General features: G+C 46.0%; 1 protein-coding gene across 1 annotated transcript; it reads left to right on the forward strand.

Moving 5' to 3' along the window:
- Nucleotides 1–1880: 1880 nt before the first annotated feature.
- LOC129381404 (uncharacterized) lies at nt 1881–23741 on the forward strand. The gene is made up of 4 exons (XM_055064235.2): nt 1881–2169; nt 17430–17490; nt 19283–19420; nt 22900–23741. Exons 1-4 carry the CDS (start codon nt 1881–1883, stop codon nt 23453–23455), a joined length of 1044 nt encoding a protein of 347 aa, XP_054920210.2. The 3' UTR covers nt 23456–23741.
- Nucleotides 23742–24105: the final 364 nt, after the last annotated feature.

Raw genomic sequence — 24105 nt, forward strand, 5'->3', positions numbered from 1 at the left:
GTACAAGTATACAAGTAAAAAGTACATTACCGCAAGAATAGCGACCAATCTTCATCTAGTGCTTCGCGTAGACATTTCAAACGAGCAACAGGCTGTACAAAATACATACACCATACGCGCTGTCTCTGCTCTACTGCCTGTCGTATTTTTCATCGCTAAACGTTTGAAAAGACGTCGCACCAACAATGCCTTAACTCAACGCTGGCAGCGTCCCTTACCGTACCGAGAAAAACAAAAGTAAATACTAACTTTTCCGGCAGCATATTTCATCCATTGTACATCCATTGTACATGAACAGCAGGTTGCCACTATCCCTCAAGAGGAAAGTGTATAACAGCTGTGTCTTACCAGTACTCACCTACGGGGCAGAAACCTGGAGGCTTACGAAAAGGGTTCTGCTGAAATTGAGGACGACGCAACGAGCTATGGAAAGAAGAATGATAGGTGTAATGTTAAGGGATAAGAAAAAAGCAGATTGGGTGAGGGAACAAACGCGGGTAAATGACATCTTAGTTGAAATCAAGAAAAAGAAATGGGCATGGGCCGGACATGTAATGAGGAGGGAAGATAACCGATGGTCATTAAGGGTTACGGACTGGATTCCAAGGGAAGGGAAGTGTAGTAGGGGGCGGCAGAAAGTTAGGTGGGCGGATGACATTAAGACGTTTGCAGGGACAACATGGCCACAATTAGTACATGACCGGGGTAGTTGGAGAAGTATGGGAGAGGCCTTTGCCCTGCAGTGGGCGTAACTAGGCTGATGATGATGATGATGACATGGAAACACTTAAGTCTTTGACGTATCTGTGTTTGCTACGTATGGGGCGAAATGATTGTGTGTGTCGTTCTCGGGATGCCTTCGGCAGGAACGATGTGCAGCTCGAATGCGAGTCAAATATTAAATGACTTCATACAAACACTGCAGGAAAACTTGAACATGGAAGCTTTTCTTCGTATTCGATATGTAGGGCTTGAGTTAACACGTATAATGTTCGACGGGGTGCCACGTACCTACATGTGCCTCAAATAAACGAATAGTTCGCCTTTGCGCCATTTCCATTTCTTAAAGCAAGATCATCAATTGGCTAATTGCAGTGGCTTATACCCGCAGAAAAGCAGGTGTAGTGCTATGCGCGAAAGATATCATGTTTAGATGGGGTAAATTGCTTATCTAACCACCACTACCAGGCATTTCCTTTGTGTTCGAGTAGCAAGAAATACCAAAACCACGCTTTACTTATTTCATTATGTATAGCTTATGTGAGACCTGTACTGGTCTTTCTTATTCTCAAGTTTAGCCACACAAACCACCAAAAGCAGCAGTGTTCAATTTATGCCAAACTAGATCCCCAATCGAGCGCCAGGATTAAATGCAGCAAGTTAGCGCTAAAGTTAGCACTAACGCAGGATTGTTTGTAAACCTCACAATTGTCAAGATGTGTTTTTCTCCTTTCGTAACAAGAGTCTGCGGTTTCGAGCTCTTTTGTCTGTGCCCTTGCAGGAATGCTCCTAGAACCGGAAGAAGAGGGCAGCGAGAAATGTGCGCTGTATGTTGCAATTTTTCGAGCAAACGTGAAGCCTTACACGGGTACGCCAAGGAACGCACGGATGACACAGCCCACATTTGCAAAGCATGTGATCAATCGTCTGTGAAGGTGTCTGAGTTTGTAGAACATTGCCGCAACCGAAGTGACAAAAACCACAAATGCGAAACCTGTGGTAAAGAGTTCAACCGAGCTTATCTTCTAGTTCGACATTACCGCACGCACACAGACGAGAGACCCTACAAGTGCAAAACCTGTGATAAATCCTTCCGACAGTCTAATCACCTAGATGACCATAAGCGGACGCATACAGACGAGAGACCCCACAAATGTCAAATGTGTAATAAATCGTTCCGGCGGTCTGGTCATCTAGCTCACCACGAGCGCACTCATACAGGCGAGAGACCCTACCAATGCCAAGTGTGCAATAAATCGTTCCGGCAGTCTAGTCATCTAGAAGACCATAAGCGCACGCATACAGAGGAGAGACCCTACCAATGCCAAGTGTGCAATATATCGTTCCGGCAGTCTAGTGATCTAGATCGCCATAAGCGCCAGCACACAGGTGAGAAACCCTACATTTGCAGAACATGCGGTAAATCATACACACGGGCGGCGCATCTCCGTAAACATGAGCATGCTCACACAGAGGAGAAATGCAAGATGTGACATAATGTGCTAACTCATTCAAAAACAAATACAATCTCAAGAGACATGTAGACTCGCAATGTGGAAACAGCGCTTTCGTTTGCGAAATCTGTGATCGATCTATTCAGACCAATTCAAGTCTTCTTGTTCACCGCCCAACAAAGCACGCGGATAAAACACCGTATGAGTGTACGCTGTGCGGATGTCGTTTTGTAGACAAAGAAACACGCGATAGGCACGTGTGCCAGAAGGAACGCAGGATATGAATGATGCCTTCTGGGTCTTCGTAATTGCGCGACGAAATACTGCAGTTCCTGGCCAGCGCTCACTGTTACATGAACTATGTTGTTGGTGTACATTGTTTTATCAAACTGACTTCGAGACAAACCCTAATAGGCTGCAAGATTCTGTTTTGTGTAACTAGAGTGCTGAAATATCCACAAAAAAATTTTTGACCCCCGCTTGGTTAGAGAAACTTCTTGTGCAGTTCTTTGCACAGTGTACCAGCAAAGAAGCTTTAATGACCCATATTCGTAGCGATTTTGCAGGGTAACCAGAAAAGAATATCTCATTAGGAAGCACTTGAGAAAGGAGGTACTGAATTTTTGTCAACATAAAAGTAATTTCTGCCATTATATGAGGTCTAAAAGCCCAGTTGCCTTCGAGAGACGGCACTTGCAGATGCTTTTACGACAATGCATAGCAACATTGCACGCGTATGAAAATTATTTGCATGAAATTTTGCTCAATGCATTGACTGCTCTTTAGCACGGGTATTCATAGTGCCGATGTTTGTTATATAGCGTAAAATGAGCTGATGATAGTAGTGATATACTGAAGCAAGGTTTGAGTACGGGCTAGGCGGTATTCCATGGTATAAATCGTCACTTACAGCGCATAGACAGACGAAGGACAAAAAAGGACGACGAAGACGTCGTCCTCTACGTCGTCCTTTTTTGTCCTTCGTCTATGTATGCGCTGTAAGTGACGATTTATACGATGGTAGTGAGACTGTATTAGTTACTAGTGAGACTGTATTAGTTATTAGTGAGACTGTATTGGTAACTTTAGCTGTTTTATTGCGGCGGAACTTCGGAAGTTTAATAGATAGCTTATTTTTTGTCCACACGGAAGCTGCAAAATCTTTTAGTCTTATGTGACTTAAGTGACTTTAGTCTTATGTGTAAAATTGACAATAAAGGATAGACATGACAAGTTATACCCTTGTCGCACGGGAAGTTTTGATGTCATGTGAATCGAACAGCATTCGATGCCTCAAATGCCATTGAGTCTATTGCGGTGCTACACACTAAGATATAATGGCATTCGCAACTGATAGCAATGACGATATGGAACAAAATTTGTGTAATTCAACGAAATTTTGAGCCTATAATTAGAACTTTTACGAGTACTTTTGAAACGGACGAAAACATTTTGACGCCAATTCTTTGCAACTAAAAGCACCTCTACCAACACATCCAATATTGCCGACCTCCGCAAAAGACTCCTGACGCTAAGAGTTGTAGCGCTTGAGCACAGCCCATGGTGAAAATATCGCGGCAAAAACATATTTCCTTTTTATAAGTAAAAAAAAAACATATCTTTTGACTTTGCTGCCGCACGCAATATTTTTTCGTATTGCGTGTCGCTGTTGTCCATCTGGGGTCCGGTGTATACATTCGGTTCGAAATCGAATGCGAATGAGTTCCCTTAACTCATTGGATGGCTAATGTCATTTCATTCGAATGACATTAAATTTTCCCGTGTAAATCGCAATTACTGAGATTATCTGCGAATGCCATTCGATTCGAATGTTATTAAATTTACCCATATGACAGGGGTACAAGCTTTCATTTTTGTTTGCACACTTACTTGTATATATATTTCCTATGAATAAGTTTCACCGGCTAACAAAGGTTAGGTTACCGCTCAGCACATGACGCGCCTGCGTCTATCAGAACCTTCTGGATCTTTCTCACCAATTATACATTTTTTATGCTGTTGTCGAACCTTTCGTAATCAAATTGCACGCGCAATGCGAATAGAAATGTGCAATCTTCAAATGCTTGCAAGCACCAAAAATTACGCTACAATTTACAACGAATCATGCGTGAATATCCGTCAATCGTTAGCCCTAAATCTCTTATTGGACGACCAATGTCTACGATCGGAACTATCTGTCTGCTCGAGTGTAACTCGTTTTGTGCTTTCCCGTTCCCCAATAAAGAGTTAGTTGCGTGATTCAATGTTGTTGCTAGTGTATTATTCACCGTCACTAACACGTGGCATCTCGTAGAGGTACTCGTTATGACCGGATACACCCAACAAGCCACGATAACAACGTAAACATTGTCATCGGCCAGCGAGCTCGCCACAACCTATCATTACCACCTGAGTACGCTCGTCTGGCCAATAATAGGAAGATATGGCCCAACCAGCAGAACCAATGACAATTGTTGCGTCGCCAGCAATGATCGCACTGGAAGAGACAATGGAGCCAGCGTTCTTCCGCAGATCACCGTTTAAGATACGCAAACCTGGCTGGAAACCGAAGCATAAATTGCCAAATCAAACCAAGTGCAACTAGCTGCGTCATGGCTATTTTTCAATAAAATACATCGTCAGGGCGTGGTTTGGAAAACGAGACTCCGGCATAAAAGCGTGAGAGCTCTATTGGAGGGGCTCCCTACAAACGTTCACGATGGCCATGTGCGAGGAGCGGGTCAAAACTATGATATAAACTTGTGTGCAGCAACCAAATGAGCATATCGTGATCTTCACGGAAGATATGAACCGTCTGTTAGGCACGCCCACTCAGACATGTCGGAGAAGAAAGAGTGTTTCCTCATGTGCCGTCTGAGGCAAGAGATTTACGCCGGACTGATTTGTAAACCGGTCAAGACCATCGCAAAATTTTTTACAGAAGCCACGTAGACAAGACGCTGGAAATGCGCACTCGGCAACATAGCCCGGCCTAGGAAACTCGGACGCTCGGCTGGCAGAGGTAATTGACGCCATCCACCTGGAGGGCGGGAAAGCAAATCGGCTTCCCTTGTACGACCAGGATCTCTCGCAACACCTTCGCCTTCGACTGTGGCCGCGCGCGCTCGGTGGTCCGCCGCCTGCTTAGTCCTCGGCATGACGTTTCATGTTTCGTTATGTGCTGTTATCGGGAAGCATGCGCTGCTGTCCATTGACCGGCGTGGGTAGTTTCGCCAGTTTCGTGGTGCTCGATAGCTGTGTGCTTGTGATCCGCGATGTTTCGTAGCGCACGCATTGGCATTGGCAAAATAAACAAAAAACAGAATGCGCGCGTACAGGCAAAAAGAAAAGTAAGCGGCGCGCGTGGCAAGGGGGAAAGGGAGCGAAACGGGTCCGCATAATAAACACAAAGAAAAAAAACGCTAGGGAGAGGAGGCGCCGAGTGGCTGCTATTCCTGTTGCCATGGCAATCTAAACAATCGTTTGCGCCGCCATTTCGCTAGAGCATCGCCCTCCTGTTAGAGCCGTAACTGAAGGGGGCCTTGGAGCTTGCGTCGAAAGGGCGTCTGCTCGAAAACCGCCAATGGCAGCAATGCAGGGATCCACCTATGCGGCATAGCTGCCATGCGCTTTCGCTGAAGTGAAAAAAGCGGGCACTGGGCTCTGACAAGCTCCCACAGCCTATCGGAGCCGTCGTACGCGAATAAGCGCGTAGGATCTTCTGTTCGACGCTGCCTCAAGCAGCCTTAATTGCCGACATCGTCTGAGGGCATATCCAGCAGTCATTTTGAGTCCCTGAGTATTTGGCAGTTCAAGCAGGAAGTGATGACCTGCGTCGTTGTCATCCGCCGTCGACGTCCCCTTCACCGCCCACAACAGAGTGTTGGAACTCTTAAATTCCGTCGCCATTTGCCGCCACCAACCCAGCCGCACATCAGCTCACTCAGCTCCCCGAGGAAGACACACGTAAGGTGTGCATCCGACCACCGCCCGCTTTGCTGTCACAGCGAAAATGCAGGCCACCTCTACCGTCAATAGCCGAAACGTGAGATGGGATTACCATGTTTCGCGTGCTAAATCTTCGCGTCCATAGTGAGGCGAGCGACTACGTTAAATTTCCAACTACTAGACTGAAACTCGGGGGAGAGCCCGACGACCTTCCCGATCGCCCAGGCCGCGGCTCTACGCCTCACTGCGGTGCGCACAGTTCAGTGGCCCAGTACGTTTCGATTATTTCCATGAACCCACATTCGGTAGACTGCACGACGTAGCAATCTGCACGACGTAGCAACGACATCCTCCAATTTCGACGAACCTCCGAAGGGAAAACACGCCGCCTACAGAGAACGCGGTGTAACTGTGAAGCAATGCGATCCAGACTTCATTCGACGCCACGAAATAACTCACGCAGCAATAACTAGCAACCTCGACGTGTTTCTCGATGTTCACAAAATCGCTGCTTTATTGAACACAGAAGCCGACTACTCCGTCATGATTGAATCGTTCACCGTGCAGTCGGTGGAAGTTCTGACTACATGGTAAGGCCTCCGAATCCAGGCAACTGGAGGTCAGCTGATAAAGACAACTTGTAGTGCTACCGCCGTTCACCGCAGAAGACAATCTCAGAGTCACCAACTTACTGCCGCGTGCCGAAGAAGCACCACAACCTGCTTGCCTACTATTCAAGTACTAGCCAAGGACGGACAGCCGAAGCTACAATCTTCGACGAAGCTATGAGGAGCAGCGGCCAAGCGATCGGGTTTGGGCTTGGGCTTGGGCACCAAAACACCGACGCCGACTGAGTGAAAAGCTATGAAGTGCTCGCATGAATGAGAACATTCTCGCTCATCCTCACTGATTGTATTTGTCGCCTATGATACAGTGGGATCTTTTGTAATTAGATTGCACGCGTGGCGCGAATAGAGTTGTACATTCTGGAAAGCACAGAAGCACAGTCGATTACGCTTGAGTCTGCGACTGATCCTTTATAATTTGCCCAAGCGCTTGAGACGCAAATCAGCTTTAGGACGATCGACACATGTGCTGGGCGCTTACATATTGCATGAGTGCGACTTCTTTTGTGGACACACGTTTTCCCAATAAAGAGTTGGTTCCCTCTCTCACGCTTATTGCTACTGTGTTCCTCAACCTCCCTACAAAGTGACAATATCGAGGAATAACGATTATCAAAGCGTAAATTTATGTGCGTTATTCGGAGCTTCCAGGCTATGACACCTTGCCAGATACACCGGATTGGCAAGGAGCCCCCGTCTTTTGCCTGTCTTTTTTTAGCTCGTGCCCGGCTCCTGCCGACCACTTCGAGATCGGTCAACTCACGCTCGGCCTCCCACCACTTCCGTTGCTTCTCCGCCTTTCTCGCTTGGCACTGGGCCTCTCGATCAAGAGACGGACATCCATAGCGCAAACAGAGCCCGGAACAAATGCGAGGGAATATGAACCCAGCGCGCCTCCACCTACCCTCCTCCTCCGCGGCGCTCCGCCTCCGTCCACCTCGCCTCGCCGCCGCGCGTCCCTTCTCACCACCTCCAAGAGCCCTCCTCTTCCGACGCTCGGTTCCCTCTTGCAGCTTGGCAGCCTCTGATTTGACCTCGCTGACTTCATGAAGTGAACTTGTACGCTTACGCGTCAAAACCACTCATCCAGGTGGAAGGCATCTGCGTTCAGTCGGAGTGCTTCAATTGCAGATATGCTAACGGTGCCACATTAAACGCAAATGGCGGAGCGCGTGTCCGCTGTTCTTCGCAAGCGAGAAAGGAAAGGTCAAAGGAAAGAAAAGCGATAATGTTGCACTATAGGGTGAGTGGCATCGCGAAGTGCGGTGCAACTGGGTGGGCGCAACTGCAAAGGTGGTGACTGGCCGACGCCGCACCCTATACCCACAGGTATGCTTCGAACGCGCTGTACCATTTCCGCATCTCATTTGGCGCCCACATTATAATATTTTAGCGCATTATTACAAGGGAGAAAACGGAAGAAGGAATGAAAGGCATCGAGATGTGTAAGTGCGCTTTGTTCAGTTTCTACACTACAGTTGGAGACTAGGTAAGCATGGTCAATAGAGTAGTAAGTCAAGAAACGAAAATTTTTCCGTGGATATGCAAATCATTATGTTTCCATTTAGAAGCATTGATAAACAAAAAAAAAACGTTTTCCGACTACCGTTCACGCCTAATTTCACGGTTAAAGAACATTTTTCTGTAGAGCGCGTGCTTACCATGTCCGCGATTCTGTGATGGTCGCCAATTGCACAACGAAACGAAAATGTCTATGCATATGTCACTGGACATACTGCAGTATATCCTGGAACATGCAACAGCACCAGCAGGGCTCCGACTGGTGTGTGGACTGACAGGCAATTTTGTATCAGTGTTTCAGTATAACATATACGAGGTCATGCAGTGGATCCTAAACGAGGAGATTGCATAACTGACCCCGTAAAAATTCTCCCGACGAGTCATATAAAAAGTGCAAAAAGACGAATCGGAGAATTGCTGGGAGGTCGAGTTGAGCAGTTGCCACTATATAAGGCCATCCGTATGTTTTTGAGGAATATTTATCGTTTCTAAATTACGAAACGGTACCAGACAACATACCAGCCTCTAACCTAAGTTTGCCAACAAAAAATAAAAGTTGTTTCTGGATTCCAAGTACGCGGCACCCACTTAATCATGTAGTACTGTCTGCGATCTTGGAAGTGAATTTTTCTGAGCTAATAAACGCACTCAAAAGTAACTAGAGCAATAACCAATGCTTGTCCATTGAGCCTAACTGGATTGGTTATTAGAAAGCACCATAAAAATATGGTTTAAAGAACAAATCCTTAAAATGGATCGAGTCCTAAGCTAAAAGGAAGCGTGTGCCCCCCGCCACGTGCTTTTCAGTTATGCACAATATGATAAAAAGGCTAGTAGCAGACTGTCACCTAGTGCTCAAAAACTAAAACGGTGGCGATTCCGCATGCGTACGAAACAGATATAAGCGTAGAAAGAATGAGCCCGAAAATGTGCAGCTTCGTTCATCGGTGAATCATGTAAAGCGAGCGCAAATTTGAGCGTCGACTGAGGGCGTCTTGGAAAGCTGGAATAATGGAGAGCAGCGCTAATGGCCATGCAGTCGCCGACTCTCGATGCTGTTCGACAACCATAAAAATTATCTCATTAATTTAGCGTCACGTTTTATTGTCATTTGCACATTGTACACGACGCTGTCGTTTCCACACAGTTGACGCAGCAAGTGCTCACTGGTCAGCAGGTGTTTGGTTTGCCGTGACACCAAAGGGGGGACTCCAGCCCATGGGGATTGGGCCCTTCGGTGCCTCATCATGCGAGGCTTAGTCGTGTGCAGGAGAAAGTCGATCAGGACGGTGGAGCCCATGCTGAGTGCCAAGGCTCTTTTAGGCCCCTCGGCGGAGGCATCACGCGCTTTTGTCTTGGGCCTCACGTATGCCCCGGACTGACCCATTCCTGAAAATTCAGCGGTCGCCTTTCCCCGTCCTCCTCTTCGATTGCTGTTTTTTTTTCGCCTTTCCTTTCTCTCCTCTCACCTCCTCTCTTCCTAATTGTTCTCTATTTCTCAGGCGGCTTAGTTAACCATTTTGTAGTTTGCCCAGTCTTGGGTATAATTATTCGAGTTACAGTACCAATGTACGGCTCACAATACCTTGTTGCATGATAAGTCCTGCAGGGTCCCCTAGTTGGACACCATGCTGAGAGGCTGCCATTGGTATTTAACCAAAATACAAGGGTATTAGAACCAAATCGTTTCCTTGTCTACCTGATCATCTCTCTCCAGAAAAAAAATGATGTGCCATGAAGGTTTATCAATTCCTTCACTCGACCGAAAGACTTTCCGCCATTTCCATGTAGTACGCTGCGAGCAAACTGAAAACCAAGCTAGAACACTTTCTCCTTTTGTTGATCGCAATTCTTTGACTGACACCATAGGCGTGGGCGATAACGTGGTAAAAATGGTCAGCGAGGACCTCCTGCTCGAGGTTCATGAAAAACAGCAATACGGAAAGCCAACCAGTCTTGTCCAGTTGGGAGATATTACCCTGATACTCCACCTATCAATGAACAACGCGCTCGAACCAATATCTGAGGCTAATCCCATTGATCTGACCAAAATTGTGCTCCTCGAGGGCTGTAAAGAACAGTGAAGGACTAATGCACAGGGAATCAATATCTGGCGTGACAAAGAAATCAGACATGCCCACGAAGCTTTTCTTGCTGACCTTTGCGTCTAGCTTTCTACCGCGGAAAATAGAAGCGGAATGTATAGCATTCCAAACACGCGACCCTGCTTCCGATGTCAAATCTCTGACCATAAGGCACAGAAGTGCCCTGGCTAGCTTACCGGTGCAAAACTTGCTCTCCAAAACCACCCCTCGGACCAGTGTGCTAGCACAACCCGTTGAAAGACGTGAACCTCGATGGCGACTACACTGCATATTCACGCTCAACTGCAAGCAGAAAAAAAGCAAAAAGATGTCATCACCCCGAAAGTCAAAGACAGTATCTCATTAAGAAAGGCCGTACGAGGAAGGTGTTCAGTATTGTTCACTTGACCGCGGCAAAAAAGAAAAAAAAATGAATATCGCCCATGGTAAAGGAGAGTGAACACAAACTGCAATTTCTCCCGGTACATGGAACAATTTTATTTTATTAGTACTGCTATGGCGTTACGGCTAATGTATTCAAATCAATAGAACTTATTCGCAACCTTAATGGATTATCCAAAACTATTATCTAAATGTAAGCGTAAGGTGTTTGGGTCCAGGAGAGGCATTTAAACTCGGAACAGTCAGACTTTCTCTGGTGATATGCCATCTTCTGAAAGCACCGTGAAGACAGTGTTACCTCATTCGGTTGTGGCACACTCACTGTGTAGACAAGTCTGTCTGAAAATGCCGCTCGAGGCAGTGTCTATGCGAGTAATTCTAATTGATAAATTCGTTACAATTTATTCTCTTCCCAGTAATTCCAAATCATTAAATATTGAATGTTATGGTTGGTGGCTTCATTGATGCACAATTTATAGAGAGAATCTCGGTGTCGTGCGATATGTCGGCTCATGTACTACGTACTTGTAACTTCGGGTGGATGCTTATTAGATAAGAAAGAGGCCACCTATTTCAATGTATCAAACAATTCATATTCTTCCATTGATTTATCGATTGTGAAATAACGCTTCTCCCCAAATTGGAGTGGGTTGTTATTACATTCCTTTAGAAAGGAATGTAATAACAGTAGAATTTACCTTATTGCAGCAACTCGCCTCTTTTCCCCATGTCGCTAGGTTATAAATAGTTTCACACGATTGGTCGCCTTTTGATGCGAGAGCATCAAACGGTCCATTGACCAAAATAGACGGCGTCTGTAACAGCGAAAGGACAGCTATATTCCCATTTTCTGCGACTTCACATCACGTGCGCGCCTCCAGGAGCAGAGCGGGTGAAGGGAAAAAAAGGGGGGGGGGGCGGCATTTCGTTAGAGTCCACCAAGTGGACTGTCCATTTTCGAGACTACTAGGGGGACACATACAATACCTTCCCCGCTGCGGCGCTGCAGCGCAAGGCAGTGCGTGAGGAGTGAGGGCATCGGCGCAACGCCAAGTCACTCTCCTTTTCGGGTGCCAGCGTCCTCCGAGATCAGGCTCTCGCCTGTGTCCTAACTTTGACTGGGGTTCTCGCTATAAAGAAAGCAGTTTATAAAAAAAGATATAAATTCGAAAGAAAAACGTTCGAGATAGTGAGTTTGGAAACTATGACCCCAAGCTCCGAAGTCCGCAGTCTTACCCGTTTTACTAAACCAACGTCTAATAGATAACCGGCCTGTGCACTCTGCATTCTAACAGCAGGCTACTTGGACATAAATTTTCATTGCCAAGCCAGACGTGACTAATGTTGGGACTTGAACATCACTGCTTACTCTATGGCGTCCACTGTAGGTTCTATGGCAGTCTGGCTAGGTAACATGACGTCACGGAACGAAGTGCTTCGGTCTCTGGCTATATCGGAGGCGTCAGCCAAGCGTCTTAACGCACTCGGTTTTGAGCGAGGAGTTCATAACTCGAAGGATCACTCAGCACAGTGTCCTATTTGACATTAATGCCTTCGTATTCACAACTCACAAGAAGTATTTAGGTGTCCTCGAATATTTAAAGAATCGCAATATCTAGCAAGCTATTATATAAGCAAGCTTTTGCTGAATTATTACTGACTCAGCAAAAGCTTGCCGGACACTTAAGCTTCGCCTTTAAGAGTGGAACGCCGATAGTATTCAAAGATTCCTGACTGGTTCTCACGCTTCCCGCCATCTACAGCTTACGCTATCGCAATGGTTACCTGGAAAAGCTGTCAGCGAACGCCATGAACCTAGGCGAATTTTCTCGTTCCAAGGCATTGTTACTTTCTATTATTACGTGCTTCCGCTTAACTCGTTTTTCTCTTGTGCACTTTTTCGGTCGCCTAGGCATTAAATTGAATTATAGGGTTTTACGTGCCAAAACCACTTTCTGATTATGAGGCACGCCGTAGTGGAGGACTCCGGAAATTTCGACCACCTGGGGTTCTTTAACGTGCACCTAAATCTAAGTACACGGATGTTTTCGCCCCCATCGAAATGCGGCCGCCGTGGCCGGGATTCGATCCCGCGACCTCATGCTCAGAAGCCTAACACCATAGCCACTGAGCAACCTTTGTTTCGCTCTTGTTCCTGGGTGGTTAAAGGCACGCTAGAACGGCCGTGGCAAGTCTATGAACGCCTTTAGTACACACACGCTGGTTCGCTGAATGATTTTTAGCGCCTAATTTGACGAAGGAAGCTTTATATATTCTCTTAGCACAGAATGAGAGGGACACGGAAAGGAAAATTAGGCAAACACAGAGCGCTAACTTTCCACGGCAGATGCACTTCCAGTTCCCGCAGACGTACTGATACTCCTCAACACGTCGTAAGACACGTGTACATTGCTCGGTAAACGTGAACAAAATCGGGAAAACCACACGCAGACGATTTTGTGGCCACACTGCTTATTTAGAAAAGTGTCCATAAAATGCAAGAAAGGTGATCGAACTCTTTTTTTTATTATTGATAAAGGAATACAGACGCATGCGCTTGAATTTTGATTCCATAACGCCAGACGGTCAAATTTTCGGCCCATGAGAAATATAAGGCTTTCACCTTAAAAAATACATTTCATGTCAGCGGTTTTTAACTGGGAGAGGGGGCTACACGGTTTTGATTCTTTGGTGGGAAGACAGCGCGGGTTATTAGAACGCCTCTTCTACCGTTAAAATGTGAGCACTTCAGCGTCGAGGCAGTGGCGCCACTCTATCGTCTATTTCTTTCAGATGAGCTCCAGCGGCTGCCTTCGAGTTTCCAAAGAGCCAAACGTCTCGTTTATTCCCTTTCCTCATCGGCACTGACTGCGCATGCGTTGCGATTCCGCGTGCTTCTGTCACGAAACAGACGCTAGTGCTTCAGAGGCGCCCAAACAGCCATGGCTGAAGAAAGTAACAGTGGACGCACGCCTCCTGCGTTTACCTTCGGCGACGAAGCAACGCCGAGCACAAGCCAGGAATTCTTCGAGGGTGCTCCGTGCACGTCCGACTATTGCACTACGTGAGTCTTGCCGCTTGTAAACATTATCGATAAATATTGTACCCCGTAGGTAGACCCGGAACACCAGACGTTGATAGCTATAGATTTGTTCTTACTTCAAAGCAAGCCTTTGACAGACTTCAGCCTGCGTACGGGGGCGTCATTCTTAGTTTTTTTTTTTTTTTCGCGCGTCGATGCACTCCTGATGCCGAAATCTTGTCACGGGAAGTACAGCTGCGGCTGTTTGTAGTTAAGGTCCAAAGGAATGTCACTGCGGGAAGCAAATGCTATTACCAAAGGACTTGTTCGTCGCTCGTGTTTGGTCACCGCATCGCACACCCGTTCCGGTGGCCCATTGGCTACGGCATAGCGCTACCGAGCTCGAGGTCACCCCTGATGTACAGTCAACAGCAAAAGTTTGCGGGATCTGCGAGCGCGTGGCAAAGCGACACTCCTCCCCTTCTAGCGGTGAACCCCTGGGCCGCTATTTTGTAGCGATGCGTTATGCCTTATTCTATGCTATTCTTATCCACCACACACGGCCGCCTGATCGCGTTGATAATGTGGGCAGACCGTCGGTCTGACCAGTGGCCAAGTGCGAAAAGACTGAAAAAGCATAGAATCGGAAAAGGCATCGCTACAAAATACCGGCCCTGGTGTCGAGACCGACGCCTGCACGCATGCGCGTCCCTCCGATACTGTAAGCGTGCATGTTTCCGCGCTTCCTCTTTGCGCGCCGGCGATATCCGAATGTAACCGCGAGATAGCCCACTTGCGATATGCGCCGTGGCGGCTTCGACGGGCAGAACTTCGGTTAGTATACAACGGAAATCAATTGTCCATTTTTGTCTTGCCGGTCTCCTCCTATATAGCGCGTCTTCTGCCACGCTCTTCTGCGGTAGAACGCACCATTCGTAAAAAGAAATAAACAATGAAAATTGGCCACGAGAAGGTGCAGCCCAGAAAAAGAAAAATGACTTGTTGCGTTCGCCACCGGGCCGGCCCTATGCGTGAGCGCTCGTGACTCTACAAAAAGCGGCCGCAAGTTCATGCTTCTAAACACGTTTCACACAGTTTCGCCTGTCGAAGCCGCCACAGCGCATATAGCAAGAGGGCTACCTCGCGGCTACATTCGTATATCGCCGGCGCGCAAGGAGGAAGAACGGAAATGTGCACGCTTGCAGTCTGGGAGGGACGCGCATGCGTGCAGGCGTCGGTCTCGACACCCGGGGTCACCGCTAGAAGGGGAGGAGGGTCGCTTTGCCACGCGCTCGCCGATCCCGCAAACTTTTGCTGTTGACTGTACCTGGCCTATCATCACTGATGGTGACATGCAAAAACACACACGGGTCTACGTGCCTGTAGCAGAAACCCATGCGGCGAAGCATCATTTCGTTGGTGTCAGGCTTTTCGAATGCTCTTCCCCGTTACCTTTCAAAGAGATATTTTGTTAACGGTCCCCTTTGCACTAAATAAATGTTTTTCACACAAATATGCGCAATAAATAGGTAGGCGGGAGACGCGAAGCTAGTGAAGCCGAAGCGAATTTGGTACGTTTGACATACCTTTAGAAACAGCGATCACCACATGTCCCGTCCGTGTCCGCTGCTTCACCTGAATCACCGCGCCGGCAGCCAGCGTCGGAACGCAAAAAAACTAGCGCATGGGGCATGGCCAGCACGAGACCTCATTCCGGGATGCAGGCACTATAAGAACAAACGCATACAACGCGAGCAAAGAAACTAATCCTCCGTAGTACCTAGGCAAAGTCAAATATTCAAAGAGCAGAAGTACCTAGATTTTCTCTCTCACACCCGGTTTTACACACGCCTGCGCACAAAGTCGGGTGATTCCTGAAATGCCACCTTGATCTGGGTGATTCTCTGAGCAGACTTATGCGCCCCTTATACGAGAGTTTGTCTAACGCATAACATAAAACACAACCGCACCGTTCACGCGGGCTACTTAAAGCGCGGCTGTCACCTTGGTGATGTCTTGCTTCTTTAGGTGAAGTGAAACTTATATGTATATATAGGTTCTATATCAGGTTTTAGCGAGTAAACCTTCAACTGTTTTACTGCCACGGTAAAGAAATCGCAAGTTAGAATTATTTGCGGCATGCAACTGCAGAAGCACGTCCTTTCATTTGCGTTTTTATTTCAAAGGCTTATGTCTGCAATTGCGCCTTGTTCACGCCCCTGTAACTCAACTTAATTTTTTCGGAAAGGCAGCTGTACATGTCGTGAGTGAGTGATTGAATAAACTTTTATTGGGTCCAGCAAAACGAGATTAAACACGCACCCGGCTTTTCACACGACAGGACTGACAAATCTAGTCTGCGGGACGGATCGCAGGCCCACTGCGCGGCCAGCATTTGGGCCTCAAAGACGGGACTTCGCAGGAGCGCGTCCTACATGTTATACGTGAAGCCAACTCACAACAGATTTTTGTCACATTTGCTCAATTTGAACTGACTGAGTCGTTCTCTTCTCGAGTGTTCAAAATTAGTCTTCCCTAAGAGACAGCTGTCGGTTCACTATTATTCTGTGGAGGTCATGTTGCTCATAATTTCAATTATTTTTAACATATTGACACGTGTACTTTATCAAGCGGCCGCGGTTCGCGGCCTAACAAATGTTATCGCACAGCGCGGGGCACGCCTGCATGTATCCGAAGTTTCTGGAAAGTTATCGATGCTTCTACCCGCTGTCTGTTGTCGCCGAACCTTGTGTTATCTGATTTCATCGCTTGACGCGAATGGTGTAGGCATTTGTAGAAGGCATGCGGGTCCCAACGATTAGTCTGGAACATTCCACGACTGCTGTATAAAAGCCGACACGCTTGACCCGCTGATCAGTTTTTTCGACGATCGCCGACCATGTTCGCCGCTATCGTTCTGCTATAAGTGTAGCCTGTTTACTGGGCACAGGTTCGCCCAATAAAAGTTAGTTTTGTCGTTCACAGTATTGCTACCGTGTTATTCAACGTCACCACCACGTGACAATATAATCCTCATGGCACGGATCTATGATTCGTCCATTTAAATTCCCGTGAGAACCCTAAATACCACCACGGCGATTGCTAATTCAATCCGGCGTGGAAGGAGCATCTCTTTTTATTACACCTCTTCTTTGAAACACAGCATGCAAGAAGTTGACGCAGCCTCGTCTTTTGAGCCTCACCCTATTTTATAGAACAACGGGATAAAAAGATTTCCGGTGCGCCTATTCGGAAATTATCATTGCGATTCTCCTGCACGAGTCGACGCCATGATAGTTAGAAAACTGAACACATATACCCAACTACAAAGCACTAATCAGAAACTCCGTAAGTGAACAAAAGCTCAAGTTCTACACTAAACTAAACGAAAGTTGACTTCCATGTTTGTGCAAGTCAAGGAGGCGTTTCCGCACGGTGGATGGCTGTTCCCTTCTCCATGTGTTACCTTGTACCAGCCAGCAAGTGAGCATTTGGGTAAACTAAAACATTGCACGTATCACGTTCATTAACAAAGTAGTAGTTTGCGTGTTCCAAATTGTGCTTTTACAAAAGCTTCATCACATATTTCCCGCGTTACCTGGAAGCAATGAGTCCGATACCAATACATATGTTTAATTCTAGGATTTGTGACGACTTCTTCGAAGACCTGTGGAACGCGTTCAACAGCCTCAGCTATTCCAAGGACGTTACGGGTACGTACGGCATGGCCTTCGACCATCGATGCCACTTGCGAAGACGCTTAACAACCCTCAACGGAAATAACATTTACGTAGGCCACGACAGCGGTGTATTTACTGCAGAAGAGGACAGACTTTACGAGCGTCAGCGTGTCTGTTTCCGAATGAACAGCCCGAATGCGAATTAACAGGATAGCTGATAGGAAAGTTGGTGCGTGAAAGCCATATAGCGTGATAGCCATACTTGAACGACAGAACTGACAAGGACATAGTTTACAAATTTGTAGCTCTGCCTCCCGCCAAAAAGAAAAAATATATATCAGCTCCGTAATATCAGATATCACAGCTCCGTAATACTGCGTGTGCCAGAGCACCTGAGGCGGCTAATATTGGTTCATGAATTACCAACTTACAAAAAGTTTAAATGTTCACGAGCATTTTGAAGAAGTCCTACCCCAGCATAGTATCATATTTCAGAGTGCCCCCCATTATATTGTTTGGACTACTTTAGATATATTATTAGCTGTTTGCAAAACAGTGTTATTTTTTTTAGTGCTCCATTAGATTTGAAAGTTTGATATTGTTCATATTTTAGAAAATAGTCCATAGTGAAAAATTTTTATAAGAAACATTCACAGCCAAAACAAAACTTCGTTTGCTCCAGTCACTCCATTAGAACTTTTTGTAAGTGCAACAGACCTCAGCAAATTTAGTGCAATTGTTACGGCGTATTTCTCATGTATTTAGACAGAATACCCCAAGCTAAACTTTAGTCTTCTGCGCTACTAAGGAGCTTTACTATAGTGAGAACGCGGCCTTTATTGTTAAGGAAAGTTACCTTTGTGCAAAACCTAGCTTACAGAATTTTGCATATTTTTTATCGGCACCTTAGTAAAGCCTGAAATATGCTTATTGCTGAAATGTAGAGCCAAGATATGACTCCGATTACAGACACAACAAAATTTGCAAAAAGCTTTAGCTTCGCCATTAAGAGTGCAACGCGATACTATTCAAAGATACCAGACTGCTTCTGGTGCTTCCCGGTAACTGCAGCTTATGTAAAAGTAATGTTTACCGGGAAACGCTGGCGGCAAGCGCTATGCACGAATGCGAGCTTTCTGGTAGAAACGCCGCTTTTTACGTGGGCCGCGGATTCTCAGTGGCGAGCGCCATCTGGATGCTTTTGCACAGAAATGGGCATGCCGCTCTACGAGTGGCAGAAACACTGGAAAAGGGGTGTGCGTTTGACTTCCCGCGTAAAGGACGTTTTCTCGGATATACCAATTACAATCTGATGCTATCATGTCTGTAGGCTGTGTTAGGTCGTACTTTACCATGTTTCTGACGCATTTTACTTAAATTCATTTATTTCAGGAAAGCATTCGTGCTACACGGAAGGCCTGCATGGTTCGGTATGCATGATTCGGAATAATTTTTTGCTCACAAAACAGTGAACGCCGGTGGCGGACGCAGACACCGGATTTTCTGCGACACGAGGTCCCGGATGCTATCGCGTTAAGAATGCGTAATCTCTTCTTCAGCGTGGAGCAATGTTGTGTTCGATTCTGGTGTACTAAATACAGCACATATCTTGGGGGAAGTTCTACATTGCATAAATTCCGTCACGCACGTCTCTTGTGTATTGAAAGCATATTTTCAAAAAGGGCACCGCATACGGAAGCACTGAAGTGAGGTTACCCTATCACTACATTTCAAGTAAATCTGTGTTTTTTTCTTCAGCACAAAATGTTGCCGCTGGTTGAATGACCTTTGCACAGGGACGAGCTAACACCTGTTATTCTCCCAGGCGACATACACATGTCGCTAAAAGCGGAATCACCAGTTCCCCACCTATGGTGTCCAGCAGCAGCATCAATCACGCACAGCCCAGTACAAGCCGCGCTGGCATGGAGGAAACATCGGCCATTCCGAAAAACATCGATAGGTGAGCGCAAGTTTGAAAAAATTTCCTTGCACTAAGCAAATCACAGACGGTGTGTAATGCTGCCCGTGGTACATCTATGCCGCCACTATGACACTATCGCTATGGAGGAGAGCTCTGATATGTGAAACGCGCACAATATCAACCGTTATTCAAAACACACGGCATGATGGATGTGGTGCTAACATGCTTGTCGTGCTCAGCGCTCTTGCAAATTTGTCAAATGCGTACGTACTATGCCATATTCGTTTGCAAAGATACTAAATAGAAAGGCGTCCGTATAAAGACAACATTAAATTAAATTATGGGGTTCTACGTGCCAAAACCTCTTTCTGATTATGAGGCACGCCATAGTGGAGGACTCCGTAAATTTTGATCATCGGGGGTTCTTCAACGTGCACCTAAATCTAAGTAGACGGGTCTTTTCGCATCTCACTGCCATCTAAATGCGGCCGCCATGGCCAGGATTCGATCCCGCTACATTGTGGTCAGCAGCCTAACACCATAGCCTCTGAGCAACCACGGCGGGTGTGTAAAGCAATCGACCAATGCAGGGACAAGCCATATTGCTTAAGTGACGTTCATTTCAGAGTGCAGCGTTGACTTTCGATCATTTGACTATATGCGAAATGCTATGATATTGTGCAGCTTTATGACTTTCTCTTACCAAGGTAACCTATGAGCCTGGAGGCATGACTGTATGATGCTAATGCAATGACGATGGAATAAGAAGGAATGCTATTACGAGGTCACCGGATCGACTCCAGGCCACGGCGGCCCCATTTCGATGGGGGCGACATGCGAAAACACCCTTGTAGTCCGATTCAAGTGCACTTTAAAAAACCCCAGGTGGTCAAAACTTCAGGAGTTCCGCACTACGGCGTACCTCCTAATCAGATCGTGGTTTTGGCACGTAAAACCTCATAATTTAATTTTAATTTTAAGGAATGATATTGATGTAATGGTAAAGTCGTACAATGGCGACGACATGACAATGACAGGTGCATTCTTAAGTCATGATCATGGTATAACAAGGACGACGTGATGACGACGGTAAGAAAACCGCATGAAAAAGCGACGATGACCGCACCGCTAAGGTGGCACGATGACTATACCGTATTACAATGAATGCATGATAGGGTCTGTGTGACGACAACGCGATGACAATGATGGCATGACAACGACGGTATAATCCCGATACGATGCCGACAGCATAACTGCGGCCTAATAACGAATAAAAAAATGACGTCGATACATCAACGAGGGTGGGGCGACTGCATGACGACAATGGGATTGCGACACTGAAGTGACGACTGCGGCGGCTGCTGTGAATCACGCTGCCTGGTGTGACCTCCCGATTAGAGAGGCAGTCGCGCCACACTTGGCTCCGTTTGCAACGTGCCGCACGAGACACTGTCCGCACCAGCCAATATATCGCGAAATGAAAACACGTATGGAGCTGGCCTCAAATTAGGCATTGGGAAGTAACAGAATCGTCTGGGAACGTTATTGTATGGTAAATAGTGTTTACCTGTGTATGTGCTCCTCAACCCCAGGCAAGTAAGCAGTGCTTTAGGTCGCATTAAGGTCGACGTTGATCGTGAGAAGAATTCTGCCTGAATGTTGATTTATATATTCCTTCAGGTAAAATTTTGCCATTGTTTATGAAGCAAATATTTACTTAAGTTTATGGAGTTATTTTATGTGCTTTATTTACCTCCTTTTACTTAGATACATATTGCGTCATAGATACCGCATAAACCAGTAGAGTTAATCAGCAAAATCAGAACAAGGTGAAAGCAGGAGGGTACGTTTCGACAAGTGGACTTGTCTACTCCCGCCTTGCCCGTGTTTTCCAGTAGAGTTAAGAAAGGCTTACAAAGTAACATCACGTGGGTTGAATCGTGGCACATATTTGGCTTAGGCGCCTCAACAAAAGTAGCAGAATAAATGCGACTACACAAATCTAATTCTGAAACAGCGCCAGCGGCGCACACAGACAAAAACAACGGGATGGCGCGCTGCCTCTCAAGGGCAGATTTACAATTATGCTAGCTCGTAAGCTCGCCCTACAGTTCCAATTGTTCATATACTAATGTATCACATATAGAAGGTAGAAGTAATAGCTAGAAATGTTCAATATTTTAATGAATAAAACCAAGTATCTGCCACTAAAGCAAAAGAAATAAAGAAATGTACAGGTTATCTATGTTACAGTAAAGCAACTTGCCATCAGTGTTGAAATGGATATTTAGTGATTTCATAAGTTTCCCCCTTGCAAGCCTGAATAATTGATGAATAATTTGCCGGAATTTAATTGGCTCTATCAAACGAAATTTGTTTGTTTGATAGTTAAAATTTCTTTATTAAATAATCCGGTCTTGATGCCGGCCAAGCTGGCATGATTCCAAACGACGTACAAGGTAACACCACACGACTGGGACCAAACCATAACATTGCATGAGTCATGTAAACAGCCGCTACAAGAATAAACAAAAGTATACAAGTAAAAACCCATTAACGCATGGATAGCGACCAATGTTCATCTAGTGTTTAACGTAGAGATTTAAATGAGTAACAGGCTCCACAAAAGACATGCACCATACGCGCTGTCTCTGCTCTTCTGCCCGTTGTAGTTTTCTTCACCAACCGGTTGAAAAGATGTCGTACCAACAATGCCTTAACACAACGCTTGCAGTGTTCATTATCTTACCCAGAAAAACAAAAGAAAATACTAACTTCTTCGGTAGCATACTTCATTCATTGTACATGAAAACACTGAAGCATTTGATGTATCTGTGCTCGCTACGTATAGGGGAAATGATTGCGCGTGTGTCGTTCTCACGATACCTTCGGTAGGAGCGGTGTGCAATTCGAATGCGAGTCAAATATTAAATGACTTCATACAAACATTGCAGGCAATCTTGAACCCGGAAGTTGTTTATTGCATTCGACGTGAAAGAGGTCAGTTAATTCCACATACACTTGTCAGGATTAAAGCGAATACTTCGCCTTTGCGCCATTTCTATTTATTAAGGTGGAGCCTCGAATGGCTAATTGCAATGGTTTATACCACAAGAAAGGGGCTCTAGTGCAGTAAGAGAAATATCATCGTGTTTAGATCTGCTAATTCCTAATTTAACCACACTTACCAGGCATTTCTTCTCCGTTCGAGTAGGAAGAAATACCAAAACCACGCTTTACATACTACATTACGTATAGCCCATGTGAGACAGGTGCGGGTCTTCTTATTTTCAAGTTTAGCCACACAGACCATCAAAGGCAGCAGTGTTAAATTTACGCAAATTAGAGCCACAATCGAGCGCCAAGATTAAATGCTTCAAGTTAGCGCTAAGGTTCAGAACGACGCCTTATCAATAATGCAAGATTTTGTTTGTCAACCTCTCAATTGTCAGGATGCGTTTTTCTCCTTTCGTAACAAAAGTTGGCCGTTTTGAGCTCCTTTGTCCGTGTCCTTGCAGGAATGCTCCTGGAACCGCAGGAAGGGAACAGCGAGAGTTGTGCAGTGTCTGTGGCACCGTTTCGAACAGACCGGACGCCTTACACGGGCGCGCCAAGGAACCCACGGATGACACAGCCCAGATTTGCAAAGCCTGTGATCAGTCGTCTGTGAAGAAGTCTGTTGAATATTGCCACAACCTCACTGGCAAAAAACACAAATGCGCAGCCTGTGGCAAACAGTTCGACCGTGCCCACCACCTAGCTCAACATCAGTGCACGGACACAGACGAGAGACGCTACAAATGCAATATGTGTAAAAAATCGTTCCGGGATTCTTATAATCTAAAAGTCCACAAGCGCACTCATACAGACGAGAGACCCCACAAATGTCAAATATGTGCTAAATCGTTTCGGCAGTCTAGTCACCTAGATAACCATAAGCGCCTGCACACAGGTGAGAAACCCTACATTTGCGAAACATGCGGTACATCATTCACGCAGGCGGCAACTCTCCGTAGACATGAGCGCTCTCACGCAGAGGAGAAACGTCATGCATGCCAAAAATGTGCTAAATAATTTGAAAAGAAATATAACCTCAAGAGACACGTGGACTCGCAATGTGGAAACGGCGCTTTTGTTTGCGAAATATGTGAACGATTCTTTACGAACAATTCTTCTTCGTCACCGCTGAACAAAGCACGTGGATAAAACACCGTGTGAGTGTATGCAGTGCGGATGACGTTTTGCAGACAAACACGTGATAGGCATGTGTGCCAGAAGGAACGCAGGATGTGAACGATTCCGTCTGGTTTTTCGAAATTGCGCGACAAGACCTCGTCACCAGAAGTATTTGGGATGCTTCGATGTCCTGGCCAGCGCTCACTGTCTCATGAACTATCTTGTCGGTGAATGTTGCTTTATCAAACTGACTTCCAGACAAACCCTAATGGGCTGCAAGATAGTGTTTTGTGTAATTAGAGTGCTGAAATGTCGACAAAAGACCACTGACTCCTATTTGGTTTGAGAAACTTCCTGTGCAGATTGTCTGACGGTGTACCAGCAAAGAAGATTTGATGAACCATAATCGTATCAATATTGCAGCGTAAACAGAATGGAATATCTCTTTAGGAAGTATTTGAGAAAGGAGGTCCTGTATTCTTGTGAACTAAAAAGTAATTTCGGCCATTAATCGAAGTCCAGAGGCAAAATTGCCTTCGAGAGAAAGC

This window comes from Dermacentor andersoni, chromosome 11, assembly GCF_023375885.2.
Source record: "Dermacentor andersoni chromosome 11, qqDerAnde1_hic_scaffold, whole genome shotgun sequence".
In the NCBI taxonomy this organism is placed as follows: domain Eukaryota; kingdom Metazoa; phylum Arthropoda; class Arachnida; order Ixodida; family Ixodidae; genus Dermacentor; species Dermacentor andersoni.